Consider the following 17,089-nt stretch of genomic DNA (forward strand, 5'->3'; position numbering starts at 1 on the left):
AATTTTTAAAAATTACATCAGCAGCTAAGATTTTTTTTTTTTTTACAAATTAAACTCTTGGTGGAACAGTGCTGCTTTATTTTGACACTGACAGATAGATGCACAGGCTGGTTCCAACTTGGGAAAGGCCTTTTTTTAGACCACCATAGTTGTGAAGGGCAGGGGAAAGGCATCTGCATCAGCATGTCCTGCTTGCGGGCTTCTGCTTTCTGTTTGGCCACTGCGAGAACAGGATGTGGGTCAAGATGAGCCCCCTTCGCCCTGATCCAGCCCCAGGGCTCGTATGCGCTCCACTTGGAGTTTACAGAGCAGGGAGTTTCTTGCCAGTGTGGGACAACTGCTTAACGTTTGCTTATCCCAGGCTATTGAGGACTTGAAAAATTTGCCTTGCCTTCTCTCCAGGCACAGGTGGAAGGTGAGGCATGCAGTGAGCAGCTGGCAGCTGGCAGTTTGTGTTCTGGCTCAGTTGTAGGGGAGACCCAGGAAGGAGTGTCTGACGCTTTCCCCTGGGGAGTGGAGCCTCAAAAGGAGGGCTTAGCTTGCACCAGAATTCCCCAGAGCACTTTTCCTGCACCCACACATTTGAGAACTTAAAGGAAAGAGTTCTGGAGCCCAGGGGACATTTCTTCAGGCTGGTTTGATGGCCAGCAATGAAGCCCCTCTGTAAATCATCTGCAGCTGCAGAGGATGGCTCATTTTGGCGAGTGGGGGCATGAACGCAAAGGCTTGCAAATCCCACTTTTCCTGGAAGATTAGTCAGTGGCTTGAAGCAGCAACCCCTTCCTGTTTTATGGCTGCTGTGATGCCCCTCCTGGCAGCTTTGGGCCCAGCTGTTCTCTTGCCAGGACAGGAACCCTGCTCCCTCCAGCCGTAAACAGCTTGACTCCTCGCCCATGGAATGTGGAGCCTGATGACCACTCGGTCTCTTGAGTCATCCAGTCTTGCGGCTTTCTGGTGGAGCTTTTGCCATTCTGAAATGTTGCTGGCCAAGGTCAGGTTTTGCCAAGCTGCTTGAAACTGCTTACAGAAGGGAGGGTATTCCAGGCGGACTTGTTGCCTGGCTGTGCCCTAGAGTTCCTCTTCGAGCCCAGAGACCAGGCCTGCATGCTTCTTGCCTGTCCACAGTAGTGCTGCTCGGGGTCATAGTGTGGCGAAGCTTGGCCTCCCTGTCTTGGTTAGGCAGTGGTGTCTGGGAATTAAGGGCTTCAGTACCACCTCCCTATCTGGCAGAAGAAAGAAGCCCAATGGTGCCTTTTCAGAACCTCATTCTCCTTGGTGTAGACCAGGGGTGATTCAGCTCCACAGTGATTTTGTTCCTGCTCCATCAAGACTGCCAATTTTGACAATAACTGCAAAAAAGGGAAAACAATATTTCAAAGTAGACTCAGTGCTGGGTATGGCAACTTACCTCCTCCCCTCATCATCAGTTTGAGGCTGTGATGAGTGGGCAAGGGAAGAGGGGAGTGAGTTGCCAAACCCCTTCTCATCTGTGGAGGAGAGACAGTGTGTGTGCTGGTGTGTTTCTGCCCGCGTGTCTTGTGTGTATATATATACTCCTCATGTAGACAAGGAAATGACTGGCTTAAGAGATCAAAAAGCTGAGGGGGTGCTTCTCCTGTCCGTAGAGGGCACAAAGCCTACTTGCTTAAGCATAAGCTCTGAAATTCTTGAGGAGCCAGTAGTGTGAAGGTTTGTTAGCTGTGCTTCATCTTGGGCCTCCCCTCTGGCCAATCCAGGGTCATTCTGCTTGTAGCAAACTCTCACGGGCCCCAAAGAGACAAGCCTTCCCAGGGCAGCTTCCTGGGCTGATTCTTCTTAGCTTCTGCAGGCAGTGCAGAACTACTGACTGCTGCTGTGGCCTGCGCAGGCCAAGCCAATTGGCGGGAGCACCTTGTTCTCACTGTGCAAAATCACAGTGCCCCGGAAGAAGGGAGGAATAAGGACAATACCTACAGTGGTCTTCTTGAGTTTAGTGATCCCGAGCTTGAAGGGTCTAAACACAAGATCCACATAGGAAGATTGGCCCTCTTTTTTGTTAAAGTATTGTAACACCATCAATGTTAACAACAACAACAACAACAACATTTATTATTTGTACCCCACCCATCTGGCTGGGTCTCCCCAGCCACCCTGGGCGGCTTCCAACAAAGATTAAAAATACATTAAAATGTCACACATTAAAAACTTCCCTGAACAGGGCTGCCTTCAGATGTCTTCTAAATGTCAGGTAGTTGTTTATCTCTTTGACATCTGATGGGAGGGCATTCCACAGGGCGGGTGCCACCACCAAGAAGGCCCTTTGCCTGGTTCCCTGTAGCTTTGCTTGGCACCTCAAGGAGTACAAAACAGAAGACTGGTCCCTCATTAGCTCCCCCTCCTAAAAAAAAAGACCACTCAGTCTTTGGTTGGGAGATAAGTAAGAGGCTGGCCTAATATGGGGTGGATGTGAGCAATTCCACCTCCATATAGCTGGCCTTCATTTTGGTTGGGAAAATGGTTTTGGTGTGCATCGGAAGAGCTTAGGTGCTGCATCCGACCGGCGGTTCCTCTGGGGAGACCACATGTGCATAAGAGCACCCTGATGTTTCTCAGCATGTGGAATTTAAAGCGCTGGGTGTAAAAAAAAGGGGGGTGGGAGATCTGAAGGAATAAAGTGTTTGTAGCGAAAGGTTGGATGGGTAAATGCAAGAGGCCATTTTGGCCCAAGGGGGCTTTTAGAGCCCTGGCTTCGAATCCTGCCCTGACTGCGAAAGGGAATGTTTTTATTGTCCGCCTCCAATGCATGCTTGTAAAGGCCGATGGGCCTGCACCTTGTGGTGCATAGTGCTGTATAGGAGATGTTAATGTTTAATAACTAGCCAGTCCCTCCAAAGCCAGAACAACACTTAGGGGGCTGCTGTGGGGAAGGCAGGTGGGCTTTGGGGGCCCAAGCTTGGCAGTGCTTTGCTTTGGAAAATCTCCCTCTCGGCCTTTGAGAGCGTCAGCTTCCGCTGGCCTCTCTTTCCCCTTCCTATGTTTTCATTTGTTTTCAATCCCTAACCACCTCCTAAAAATGGAATCTGCAAGCCAGAAGCTTCCTTTCAGGGATTTTTTTTTAAAGTTTGGAGCGGTTGTGGTTTTGAACCTGATAGCTGCCTTTTAAAAGGTGCTGCTGGCTCTTTTATCACGAGACGTGCAGCTCCTGAGCTTGATGTCTCCTAGGTGAGCCTAGCAAACGCTTCTTGGGGGCTTGGGAAGCCAGACTCATGTCAAATGCCGGACAAATAATGGCCTTAGGCCTGGTTCCAGATCCCACATCCAGCTGGGCTGAGGCTAAGGGTGGTGAGGGAAATGGCACCAGGTGAGTCTCGTGCGCTCTGCTTTGGTCCTCTTGGCTGTGGAACCATCCTTGCAGTGGTGGGGCAGCACCTGACACTCAAAGTACGGCATCGGGGTGGGGCATTTCTGGTGACTCTCAAGATGCTGCTGGACTCCAACTCCCAGCATGCTCCCTGACAGTTGGCCAGGCTGACCGGGACCAATGGGGTGGCTTGGAGCCAGTCAGCGTTTAGAGGGTGGCCATCCCTGTGCTATGGACATTAACCCATTTATTCTGGCCTTGAGTGGGAAGTAAATCCACATATCACTATGATTATGTAACATGTTTATGACCTGCCTGGAAATTCTTAGTTAATATAAGACTGCTTTGCTTGTTGGCTTGATTTAAATGGTATAATTTATGTTATTGTTACCAGCCCTGGGGTCTCCTGCTGAGGGGTGGGGTGATGATAACACCACCAACAACAACAACAGACTCTACAAAACTTCCAGTATAAGAGTCAGGGTGGATTTGATTTAAATCACAATTTAAATCACTAGTCAGTAAGACTTGACTTAAATAATTTTTTTTACAGAAAGACTCATTCTTGCTGGTATAATCGTAATATGAAAAACCAGATGAAGGCTTCTTTTTTGGAATAATAAATTTTCAGAGTAGTTTTTACAGTTATATCAAAAATTACTGATTTGGTTATACTATTAGAAATACATAGACAGATAATTCTGAAATTATTGTGAGGTTTAATAAGTTAACTGTGAACACTTATTAGTTGACTGGCAAGCACTTTGAGGTCTCGCCAAAGACTTAACAGATTTAGTAAGTTAACTGTTTATAGTTGGACAACTTTTCTGCTGTACTTTATTGGAAGGAGAAAAATCATAATTTCCTTAATATCAATTTAAACAATTTATTTAACTAAAACAATAGCATTATAGCATATGTATTCATTTTTGTTAACCGATGTGGTTAAACATTTTTTTTAAAAAAAGAACTTAGTCTGAGTTTTAGCACACATGAAAAACTTAAAACAAATCCTTAATTCCTGATGAGTAGCCTTTGGACTATAATGTAACTTAAATGGAAACTATCTTTAGAAAGTTTTTTCCTCCAATAGCATTTTATTTTAAAAATCCGATTTAAATATAAAAAAATCCGGTTTAAATTAAAAAATCTGATTTTTAAAAAAATCATCGATTTTTATCCACCCTGATAGGAGTATTTGGGGGGGGGGGGATAACAAAACAAAGGGTGCAGATTATCTTAAATATGATAGCTTTGATAAATTCACCACCAAGGGGAAGGGGAATCAGCCGGTCCTGCCGCTCTCGCTCTCTCTGGTCTCTGAATCCTCGCAGGCCTTTCTTTCCAAGCAGGAAAGCGAGGCAGGAGGGCTCCGGTTGGTCTTGCTGCAGTGTCTTCTCCGTGAGCCTAATTCTAAACAGATTTCTGGGAGCGGGGGCCGAGCGGGGTGACTGCACCTGTGTTTACCGGGGCCTTCCCCCAGCCGCCTTTGGGGGCTCCGTTTAGCTTGGCTCGGCATGTCGAAGGCCTGCCGCGGGGACGCCGCAAGTACTTCCTCCTGGCCAGACTGCGTTTACAAGGCCCTGCCGTTTTTACAAGGCCCCCGTCGCCCACAGAACGAGGAGGTTTAAAATTTCTCTTGGTAAAAATAAATCTGAGCAGACACCCTTATCTGGCATTCTGCCGCCACCATCCTCTTCTTCCCTGCAACGGAATTAGTTTCCCTGATGCGGCACCTCTCTTCCTCCCCCTGCTAAATCATACCAAATAATAATTCTGACCTGTGCTGCTCTCTTTATGGTTCCAAAAGCAACAATATATATTATCCTTCTGACACTCACCAGAGGGGATATTTTTTGCGCTGGAACATTTGCAGAAAAGATTGTGTCTGTCAGTAACGGGCTGCAGAAAAGCTGAGCTTGGGCCTAATGGAGCCAACGAAGGGATGGCCAAGCTGGAGCCGCCAGCCGCCTCGGAAATGCCTCATTAGAGGAAGCTGCCGGCCTGCAGGGACCCGGGGCCCGAAAGCAGCCTTGGCTAGCGGTGGACAAGCAGGAAAAGGAAAAAGTCTAGGCTGGGAGCGGTGGAGTGAGGGTTCGCTGCTTCTCCCGACTCTCGTGCTTGCAGATTATGTCCTGATTGTTGGTTTAAGCCAGTGCTTTCCAAGCGTTTTGTTTCGGGGGCCCTGCCCTCTCGGTTCAATCAAATCATCCCCAGTGCCCCCTACTCTATAAAAAGCATGATTCAGATCAGCGGTTTGCACAGCCCACTAAGGAAGATCATGGCACAATAACATTTGAAACAGTAACAATGAATTGCACAGTTATTCCAAACCCAATTAACACTGTGTAATTAAATTAATTCAATTAACTTGATCCAGTGATACCAGCTTTTCAAAGTCTGATAGGCACTTCCCCACTTCTGCCCCCTCACCTTTTAGCACCTCCCTGGTACTCACCCCAGGGGGCGCTACCACCCACTTTGGGAACCACTGATTTAAATGGGGGGTAGAAGGGGATCTCGGGGGAAATTATCTCCCCCTCCTGTGTGCGCGCGCATGTGCTTCTCAGTGGGTTGGATCAAGTTTCCAGCTGCCAATTTCATCACTTTTCAAGACAGGTATTGTGCTGTGGGTTAAACCACAGAGCCTAGGACTTGCCGATCAGAAGGTTGGCGGTTCAAATCCTCGCGACGGGGTGAGCTCCTGTTGCTCGGTCCCTGCTCCTGCCAGCCCAGCAGTTCGAAAGCACGTCAAAGTGCAAGTAGATAAATAGGTCCCGCTCCGGCGGGAAGGTAAACAGCATTTCCGTGTGCTGCTCTGGTTCGCCAGAAGAGGCTTAGTCATGCTGGCCACACGACCCAGAAGCTCTATGGCGGCTCCCTCGGCCTATAGAGCGAGATGAGCGCCGCAACCCCAGAGTCGGCCACGACTGGACCTAATGGTCAGGGGTCCCTTTACCTTTATTTTGAAAAGGAGGCTTGGCCCAGCCCTTGCCAGGATCAGCAGCCAGCCTCTTGAGTTCCCGATTCTCTCCTTTAAGACTCCCCCCACCTGCTTCCCCCCAGGGCAAGGAAGGAGGCTTCCCTGTGCCGTGTTGAGAGGAGGCTCCCCTCACGTAACAGGAGCCAATACCCTGCCTAGGCAGCTGGCTGAGGTTTGGGAATGAGGCATCACTTGCAAGGCCTGGACAAGGGGAAGAAGAATCGCTGTAAATCTCAGGGAAGGGAAATAAATGCCTTGCTTCCATTAAGGAGGTGCAGGAGATTGGAGCGCTGGCGTGGAGGAGGCTCCTTGGCTGTCTCCTGTTAATAAGGCTTCATCCTTAAGAAAACCAGAGTGATGGCAAGGTGGCCTCCTGCCTCTCTGACGGGGACCCCGGCCCCCTTGTGCACCAAGAGTCAGAGCTTGTGGGGCTCCAGCCTAGCCTAGCCAAGGAAGGTGGCCGGTCAGTTTCCTTCTTCCCTCTGCCCCCTGGCCCATGTTTCCAGGTTCAGCCTTGCCTTGTCAACAGCTCCAATTAGCTGGAGCATCTGAGGGGTGCATATTGAAGGCAGGTGAAGCTTTCTGAATGTTGGAAGATTCTTCATGCAGCACAGACTGTGGAACGCCTTCCCCCAGGAGTCATTGGTGGCCACCAACCTGGATGGCTTTAAAAGAGGATTAGGCAAATTCGGGAAGGAGAGGGTTGTAGAAGGCATGATGGCTCTTCTGTGCCACCAGGATCAGAGGCAGCAATCCTTTAAATCTCAGTTGCTGGAAACTGAGAGGGCTCTTCTGCTTGGGTGCTTTGGACTTTCCATCTGGCTGACCACTGTGAGAGCAGGTTACTGAACGGGTTGGGCCACAGGCCTGATCCAGCCCTCCACTTCCTCCTTGTGGGGCTGGTGGGGAAGCTGCTTCTGCTCCATCTTCTGGGCTTCAGGTGTCTTAAGCCACGACCAGTGTTCTTGGACCCCAGGTGTTGGGCCGCAACTCCCACCATCCCCAGGCAGCTTAGCCGCTGGTCAGGAGTGTTGGGAGCGGTGGGGTGACTCCACAGCCTGTCTGAAGGGCTGGTCTCCCCCCTGCACCCACACACATAGTGTGCACGGCCCTCTCCGCCTTGCTGACTTTAACGACTCCAGTCTTCTGGCTGATCCTGCCTGAGGCAGAGACGCTGGGCCAGGCTTTTATGACCTCTACATTAGACGGTTGTAATGTGGTGTGTTACTGCCTCTCTGTGCGAGATGCTGCATGGATTCCAGCTGTTCTGGCGAGTTGCACCGCAGCCCCTGCTTGTCACGGGGGACTTGGCTGGCCCGCAGTCAACCGTCAGCTTCGTCTCAGAATTGCTTTGATGGGCTCTGAGCAAGACACTCGTTGTGAACTCTCTCGCTCTGCGTCTGTCTTTTTTCCTTCTCCTTTCTTCCTCCTTGCGCACAGCTGCGCTTTGGGCTTAGTCACTGCTTGAGATCATCTGAAGCTGGTTTTACTGGCCACGGTGTTCCATGAGGTTAAGGACTGCTGGAGTCGTAGTTTATGGCGGGCTCAGATGTGTGAGCCGCTGCCAGCTGCGGCCTGAGGCCGTGCCAGGAAAACCTGTGCTTCTGACTGCAGGCTTGCTGCTTTGTGTGCCGAGGCACCTTGTCCTGCGCCTGAAGTGGCCTCTCAGCAGGCCCAGGGGAGGGTGCTGGGGGAGGGCTGGGGAAAGTACCGAGAGGAGATGCTTCATCTCTTCAGAGACATGGTGTTCAGCCTGTTCTGGGTGCGATCAGATTTTGTAGCCGGGGTTGGGCGCTATTCCTGGCAAGGGGTTGCTTTCATCATCTTGGGCCAGTGGCAGAAAAAAACTGGCCAAAGTTATATATAAAGTGTCAAGGCCCACCTTTAAATCCCCTGCAATTTAGCAGCACCATGTGATGCACAACGCTCCAATCTGAGGGGAGGCGGGTGGCGACTACTGAGACAATTTTGCAGTGGTGGCCCCATTATTGTGGCATTCCCCCCCTGTATGGACCTGCCAACCTTATTGTCATTTCAGCACCAAAGAAATTTTAATTCTCCCAGACCCATTTTGTGTGTGTGTGTGTGTGTGTGTGTGTGTGTGTGTGTTTTTAATACGTTGTTTTGTATAGCCCATCAGATTTCTGAAAAATAGAAAAAACTGCCGCCCTTGCAGAGCTTGTGGTGTGCAGTCTGGGATTTTTGTTTCCCTACTGTGGACTGACAAGCTTTGTTTTTTTTTAAAAAAATAATATTTATTACTTTTCCAACAGTTTAAACACTACAAAAAAAGTTAAACAATACAATACAAAAACAAAAACACTATATAACACTAACACATTAAACTAACAAAACAAAACAAAGACAGTTTAAAACACATCAAACAATGTCAATATCTTTCATTCACTTGTTTCAACGACCTCCTCACACCTCCCTTTTTGTATTCCACTTCTGTTAATTGTTTCAGCAATTCCTTTCCATCTTCCTCTGTTTTCTGTCCTATAATTATCTTGACATATTCTAACCTTATTTTTTCCTTTAATACCCTAATAAGCTATTTGTACTTAATTCCTTGTAACATTTCTACTAAAGCCATATGACTTCATTCCAACATTTTTCTAACATTCATTAATTTTACAGTATTTCTGTAAATAGTCTTTAAACTTTTTCCAGTCTTCTTCCACCGACTCTTCTCCCTGGTCTCGGATTCTGCCAGTCATTTCCGCCAATTCCATATAGTCCAATAGTCCATCACCTTCATCTGCCATTCTTCCCGGGTGGGTAAATCTTGTGTCTTCCAATACTTCGCGATGAGTATTCTTGCTGCTGTTGTGGCGTACATAAAAAAAGTTCTGTCCTTCTTTGGCACCAATTGGCCGACCATGCCCAGTAGAAAGGCCTCTGGTTTCTTCAGGAAGGTATATTTAAATACCTTTTTCATTTCATTATAAATCATCTCCCAGAATGTCTTAATCCTTGGGCAGGTCCATCAAAGGTGAAAGAATGTACCTTCAGTCTCATTACATTTCCAACATTTATTGTCGGGTAAATTGTAATTTTTTGCAAGCTTGACCCTGGTGTCATGTACCACCTGTATATCATTTTCATTAAATTTTCTCTTAGGGCATTACATGCCATAAATTTCATACCTGTGGTCCATAACTGTTCCCAGTCAGCCATCATTATGTTATGTCCAACGTCTTGTGCCCATTTAATCATAGCTGATTTCACCATTTCGTCCTGAGTGTTCCATTTCAACAGCAAGTTATACATTCTTGACAAGTTCTTGATTTTTGAATCTAACCATTCTGTTTCCAATTTTGATTTTTCCACCTGGAAACCAACTTTTTTGTCCAAATTGTATGCCTCCATTATTTGGTAATAATGGAGCCAATCTCACACTTTGTTTTTCAATTTTTCAAAACTCTGCAGTTTTATTCTGTCTCCATCTTGTTCCAGAATTTCCCAATATTTCGGCCATTTGGCCTCCATATTGAGTTTTTTCTGTGCCTTCACTTCCATTGGTGACAACCATCTTGGGGTTTTCTTTTCTAACAAATCCTTATATCTTAACCAAACATTAAACAATGCTTTTCTAACAATATGATTTTTAAAACAAAACAAATTTCCTTCCAGTAGCACCTTAAAGACCAACTAAGTTATTTCTTGGTATGAGCTTTCGTGTGCATGCACACTTCTTCAGATACACATGTATCTGAAGAAGTGTGCATGCACACGAAAGCTCATACCAAGAAATAACTTAGTTGGTCTTTAAGGTGCTACTGGAAGGAAATTTGTTTTGTTTTGACTATGGCAGACCAACACGGCTACCTATCTGTAACTGGAAATAAGATTTTTAAACGCTTTATGTGCTTTTACCTTATTGTACCACAAATATGCATGCCAACCAAATGCATTATTGAAACCTTCTAAATCCAACACATCAGTGCAGCCATTGCCCAGTTCCGTTTGATTCTGGAGAAGGGAGCAGCTTTGCATCCTGCAAAGTGAAGAGGCAGCAGGCTCAAGCCAGCAACAAGCCCACCCCTCAAACAAGATGGCTGCATCTCCCTCCTTTCTTGGCTGCTTCTACTTGGGCACCTGCTGTTATCACCCTTGCCATGTGATGAAGTCGCTGTCTGGCTTCCTCCAGGCCTCTGAGAAGGCCTCTCTGCAGGTGCTGTGCGGCAAGCCCCTCTCTGCTCTTTCTGAGCCGTACCATCCATCCTGGCTCCCTTGGATGTTTAAACATTGCACAGTGCAAGGGAGAGGGCAGAGGGCTCAGCAGTGCCGTGCTGGGACCCTCAGTTGATGGCCTCATCTCCCAGTGCTGTAATGACCAAATGGGAGGGGGCTCCTTTCAGAATCCTGCTAAAATAGTTCCCCTGAGGATTTTAATTCTGAACTGCAGGCACAAACCACCCACTGCACCCCTGGTTTTCCCACCACATGGTACGCCTCTCATTGTAATGACTTGCAAGGGTCTGTAACACCCCAGTCCCAAGGCAGGTCCCCAAGTGCCTTGGTGCAAGGGCCTTTTGTTTAAAGACTCTGGCCAAGGGAATGTGTGGATGGAGAAGCTCCTTCTCTCCTTTCTTGGAAGGAGTGAGGTGAACCCACACAACAACAACAACAACAACAACAACAATGACAATAATAATTTATTATTTATACCCTGTCCATCTGGCTGGGTTTCCCCAGCCACTCTGCAAAGGAGTCGGTGCAGCCGGTGGTTGCCAGTTCAGTTTCTAATAAGCAGGTACCTTCTGGTTTAACTTTTAAATGTCTACAGAAAACTCCTGTTCCCCCAGGGCTATGCAGGCAATTAAGAATACATTTCCCTGCAATGGTTTATTGATGTCTGTTTATAACTTTTTTTTTTTACATGTTTTTACTGCATGGTTTTATGCATTTTTGTTGCAAATTACTTTGATTTTTTAAAAATGAAATAACGTTCTATAAATACTTTTATAAACAGAAAGTGTTTTCCCACCCTGCAGAGAATAATTCCTGGGATCACAAACATCCACCTCCTAATTGAGAACAACCTTTCATCCCTTCTGCAAGGGACCCCTTTGGAGACCCCACCTTAGGACAATGAGGGGGACCAGCAGGCGCCTTTCTTTAGCACATCCCCAGAGCTTCCTGCGAGCAGAAAGTGGGCCTTCTGCACTCAGAAAATACCAGGGCAAAGTAGGGGGTGCCTGTGGGAAGGAAATGCTGATCAGAGTGTTGGGTGCAACTGAGGCTGTGGAAGGAGTCGGCTGTCGCTTGCCGCCTTCAGCAGTGCCATTTTGTGTGCATTTGTGAGCACCTTTCCTAGGGTGGCTCCAGGAAAGCCCAGGGGGCTGTCCGTCCTCTGCAGGAAGATCTGGAACCCATGGGATGCAGAGTTTTGGCCGAGCTTGGACATGATGCTCACCAGGTGACCCTGAGCTGGCCCCCCAATCCCCATGTGAGCCATATGTAAGGCATAGGGTGCCATTTCTGTGCACCGCCTCCCATCATCAGCAGAGCAAAGGGACAGTCTTCGGACTCCTCTAGCGGCCTCATAGATTTTAGGAGAGCACGCAGAGGGGCGGTGGTCTCCAGAAGGCCTGCAAAGAGTTAACAGCCCTTTTTTTGAGTGGGAGGAGGGAAACTCAAAGACTTTCCTTCGCACACTGTTTTATAGAGCAATTAAATGGCGGTGAAGAGTTTATGTGGGCCGACTTCAAAGGTTTCATTTCAGGGGTTATGAAAAGATCTTAGGAGTGTTTTATTTATCCAATTTTGTACCAGAATGACATAAACTCTTACCCTCTGCCCACCTGCCTCTCTTAAAACTCCCCCTCCCCGCCCCCAGGGGAGGGCCAGAGTCCAGGCTCCCAGGCCTGCCTTTCCACATCCTCCTCCCAAGCAGTTTGTAAAGTGAGGAGGCAGGTGGGGCTCAACATCTGACCCAGGATCCGACCGCCCTGATCCTGAGAGGCCTTCAGGGGGCTTTTGCAAGCACAGTTTGTGGGGAGGGGGCTTTTTAGTGGCAAATGAACCTCGGTAGCCTCTATCTTTGATGAGAGAGCATACCATGGCTGCAGCTACATCCCCGACAGCACCTAGCTGAGATTCCTTCATTGCAGGGGATTGGACTGGACCAGACAATCTTGAAGGTCCTTTCCAACTCTACAATTCTATCCAAAGTCATAATAAATTTATGCTAGGTTCTAGAGTTTCTAAGCCCTCTTGTTCCTGAAGATCCTCAGGAGATGTCCTGCTTCCAGTTCTGCTTTGCTAAGGCGTGAAATAGGGAAGGGTGTGAAATGGGGTCTTCCCAGTTTGGGGTACTTCCCTAAGAAAACCTGCCAGAAATTATGGCCAGGGTTTTCCAAAGACACTGCTAGGACATCCCTCCTGGGCCAGACCCAGGGTCCTCCTCTAGCTCAGCCTCCGGGTTCCACCAGCCGCCACCCAGATGTGCCTGGGGAGCCCACAAGCAGAGGCATTCCCTTGATGTTCCCCCACCCCAGTCGCTGCCTTGCTACCCCGGAAGGGAGAGGCTCCCTTAGCTGTGGTGCTGAATAGCTGCCCACCGACCTGCCTCCCTCAAATATGTTTCCCTTGGTGGACCACCCACCCGCGTGCCTGTATGAAAAGCTTCCCCAAGGAGAGAGCGCTGGGTGTCTGCGCATTTCTGCTGCTTTTTATTGCTTGCCTGAATTCTGGGTCGTTAATTGCTTTTGCAAATTTTGTGGTGCTTGCTTTTACACGGCTAGCTGCTGCAAGCTGCTTTGATGTTAAAAGTGTGATGCAAATGAAGGGCAGTATAGGAATTTAATAAATAATAACAACAACAACAATTTTAAAAGTAAATGAAGCTTCCAGTATGCCTAGCCCAGAATAAAAATGGGCATGTATATTTTTCAAATATAAATAGTGGAAGTATATAAAAATAAACACTATTTTCCATCTTTCTGTAGGTTTGTTTCATTTTGAAAAAATAAACATTTGATTTACAGTTTATTGTTTATATTTTGAATTGGATATTTATGGGGGCACCGTATTTTAAGTGCTGAGGGCCCTGTGAGATGTTCATTCAGCTCAGATGTTCTGCAGGCTTCCTCAGGCGGGCAAGAAAGCTGCCGCTCCCAAACTGATTGGAGCTGGGGCAGCACAGATTTCTCAGCATTTCCTAGGAGTCGGTTTCCGTCAGCTTCTTGAAACGAATCGGTTACTGTGCTGCAGCCTTTTCTGTCTTCACCAGGCCACATTCAGCTGCAGTCCTGAGCCATCCCCCTTTCAGTCCCCAGTCCTCTGATCCATGAAATAATATTTCCACAGTCCCTTTGGAGTACAGCCTGGAGACTTGCATGGAGGGGGAAGAGTGGGCAGGAGGGCAGCACTAGCTCAGGTGGAGTAAGGGTCCTTTGTCACGCCACTGGCTGGAGGAGCGAGGCCCTGTGCCATCTTGCCCACCCCACACCTGAAGAGCCCAGTCTCCTCAAAAAGCCTCAAAAGAAGGCAGGTGCTTCCACATCCCAACCTGGGCATTGGGTGCCAGCATGAAGCAGCCCCCCCCCCAACTCTTTGCTGGAATTTTGTGGCAGGAAGACACTCTCTTTAGTGCAGAATTCAAACAAAAAGCCTGGGTCGTTGAAATGCCCAAATTCAGAATGAAAAGGAGAAAGTAGAGACGGGGAGGCTGCTGCACTCGTGACTCTCACAGACATGACCAGGCTAATTTGGCTGCCTTCTTCCTTTTCAGTGAGAACGAGGCGCTGTGGCGGGAGGTGGCCAGTTTGCGGCAGAAGCACGCCCAGCAGCAGAAGGTGGTGAACAAGGTAAGCCCAGCCTTCACTTCTCAGCAAAAGGCAGCTTCCTTCCTGCCCTGCGGGCCACACAGTCAGCTGGAGGCCTGGGGCTGCTGACCTGCAGGGGCTTGGCCAGTGGACCCCCCAGAGCCTTGAGGGCGAAGGGCCATTGTCTCTTAAGGACAGGAAACAAGACCTCTTTCAGCCAGCCTTCCCCTGCCTTGGCATGATTCTAGATTGGAAGTTTTATATCACGGTCTTTCCGATCCAATGTTTCTCTCTGCGTAGTTGGCCCATCAGATCCCCACATTCTGTTTTCTCAGTCATGGATTTGTGTTGCTGTTCCACCACCTGCCACACACACCAGGCATGAGAGCCTCGCAGAATGTAGGGGGATTCCCCCCTTCCACCTCTTTCGGGCACATGCACAGATACTTTTCCCCTGAGTGTGCACCGTTCTAAAACCAACAACAACAATTTCCCCTGCGTGCCTGAGCAGTGCCAATTCCACATCAGGAAGCACTCATGGACTACAGAGCATGTACAGAGCGGCTTCTGTTTGCTCATGAAAGAACCCCACATACCTGTCACTGGGAGTGAGCTCTTGAGTCCAGCCTGCTGGGTTTTACATGCTGGTGGTCAGCTGCGCCTGTCCTGGGGGAGATCTGAGCAGGGTGGTCCTTTCCAGAGTGGATCTCAGTCCAGCAGGATTCCCCCCCCCCCCCTCCAGCTAGAAGTGTGCCTCAGGCTTGGTGACATTTCGTTTTCTCTCCCACAGCTCATCCAGTTCTTGATCTCGCTGGTGCAGTCCAACCGTATCCTTGGAGTGAAGAGGAAGATGTAAGTGGGCCTCATCCAGAGGCCGGGCTTTGATTCTCCTCTTGGCTGGGAGCATCTCCCAGGGTGACTCTGAAGGACCATCCGTGGCGTTTAAGCCCAGCCTCTCATTGAGACATTTGCACCTGGGAAACTCCAGACTTGCCCCTGAGAAGCACCTCTGGGAGGAATTCCCATCTGCGCCTGCCTCTTCCTGCCGGTACTCTTGCTGTGCCCTTTCTGCAGGAATACTTTGGGCGTGGTTATCTGCTCATTCCCCCCTAAACACTCCTCCCCCCCACTCCTGATCCATTGATTATGTTTCTGCTGTGCTTTGAGTCTCCTTTTTGTAGCTTTATGATCTGTGATTCCTATATTGCAGGGGGTTGGACTAGATGACCCTTGGTGTACCTTACAATTCTATAATTCTGTGATTCTTAATTTTCTTCCTCCGCATAAGGCTGAGAAGCACCTACATGCTGCTTGTGAGGTGGGGGGGGGGGTTGTCTTTGAAACCAAACACACAGGAAGGGCTATGGCTATATGATTTTGCAAGAGGGCAGCTCTCTCTGCTCCAGCAGGAAAGCAGGAGATGCCTTAAGGCTACAGATGGGCTCAGATGCTCCTTTGCAAGAGGACAGTCCTGGAGTGGAGCACATGCAAGTGGCTTCGGTGGGCTGGTCCCACACTCCTGGGTCCAAAGAAATGGGAGGAACCTCCAATGCCAGCTCAGTCCCTGTGGGCTGCACACCTGCTCTGGTCCCTGTCAGCCAGAGTAGCAACACAACCTGCAAACCCAAACCCGTTTCAGGGCTCCTGCTTCCAGAAAGCATCCTGCAGTCTCTGAGCTAACCCTAGAGCAGGCATAGGCAAACACTCCCCTCCAGATGTTTTGGGACTGCAACTCCCATCATCCCTAGCTAACAGGACCAGTGGTCAGGGATGATGGGAATTGTAGTCTCAAAACACCTGGAGGGCCGAGTTTGCCTATGCCTGGCCTAGAGGGTGGGCTGCCTGAAACTGCCTGTCAGGAGAGATCTCTTCAGAAGTTCTGTAAGCAAGATGGTGCCCTCTGCAGTCTGGTAGCCCCTTTGGTGCCTGCCTGCTGCCTCTGCTCTCTGTGCCTCACGGCTCTCTCTGGCTTTCCCTTCCAGCCCCTTGATGTTGAACGACAGCAGTTCGGCCCACGCCATGCCAAAGTACAGTCGCCAGTACTCTTTGGAGCACGTCCACAGCCAGCCTCCCTACTCCGTAAGTATTTGGCTTGGGCAGAGGGAAGCTGGGCTTGGGGGCAGCCCAAGGAGGCAACCACCTTTTGGACCCTCAAGGCTCCTAGGGCCTCATGCCAATATCTGTCCTCCTCACAGGCCTCCCCCCCGGCATACAGTGGTGCGAACCTGTACTCCCCGGACCCCTCCGCCAACTCCGGCCCCATCATCTCTGACGTCACAGAACTGGCCCAGTCCAGCCCCTCTGCCTCTCCCAGCAACAGCCTTGATGGAAGGTACGCAGCAGCCCGGCTTTGCTTGGTTCCCTGTGTGGGCGCCCAGGTGGGCCTGGAGGGCACAGTCACTTCTGGTTGCAGGGGGAGGGGACGTCCAAGGCACAGAAATGGGGAAGCTGCCTGGGGGGTGGGGGTGGAACAGAACTGCCAACTGCACAGGCCCCAAGGCTCTCTCCCAGCCAAGGCTCTCTTGCGACTCCTGGCCTTTGGCAGATGTGGCCGGCAACTTTTCCCTCTGTGTCCAGGATGGCTGAAAAGTGGGGTGGCTAAAAATTCATTTGAGTCAGTCAAGATTTTCAGCAAATTTCTAAACCAAAGTGATGGGGTGTGGCATGGAAGTCACTGTTGTACTGTTTTATTGTTGTTAGCCGCCCTGAGCCCGGGTTCGGGGAGGGCGGGATATAAATAAATTTTATTATTATTATTATTATTATTATTATTAAGGGCCAATCAAGTTTCAGAGGCGGTAATCTCAGGGTGGTTCTTCCGACAGAAGAACTGCTCAGTCCAGGCCTTACAGGGTGTTCATTTACGCACCCTTTGGAGATTTTAGTTATTCTGGGTCACTGTGTGCTTCTGTGGAAGCCGGAATTCTGCCACCCAAAGAGGGAGGGAGAGAGAAGCACCTCCTGCTTTTCGTTCACAAGAGGTTTTGCCCA

General features: G+C 49.1%; 1 protein-coding gene across 2 annotated transcripts in view; it reads left to right on the forward strand.

Annotated features, from left to right (window-relative positions):
• The window catches only part of HSF1 (heat shock transcription factor 1), a 40,328-nt gene that overhangs the window by 14,577 nt on the left and 8,662 nt on the right, over positions 1–17,089 (forward strand). For both annotated transcript variants that reach the window (XM_083749221.1, XM_083749222.1), the window contains exons 5-8: positions 14,065–14,140; positions 14,889–14,950; positions 16,081–16,177; positions 16,294–16,430. In XM_083749221.1, the coding sequence (XP_083605347.1) occupies positions 14,065–14,140; positions 14,889–14,950; positions 16,081–16,177; positions 16,294–16,430 (372 nt within the window). The remainder of the gene's footprint in view (positions 1–14,064; positions 14,141–14,888; positions 14,951–16,080; positions 16,178–16,293; positions 16,431–17,089) is intronic.

Source organism: Podarcis gaigeae (assembly GCF_964106915.1).
Source record: "Podarcis gaigeae genome assembly, chromosome: 7".
Lineage (NCBI taxonomy): Eukaryota > Metazoa > Chordata > Lepidosauria > Squamata > Lacertidae > Podarcis > Podarcis gaigeae.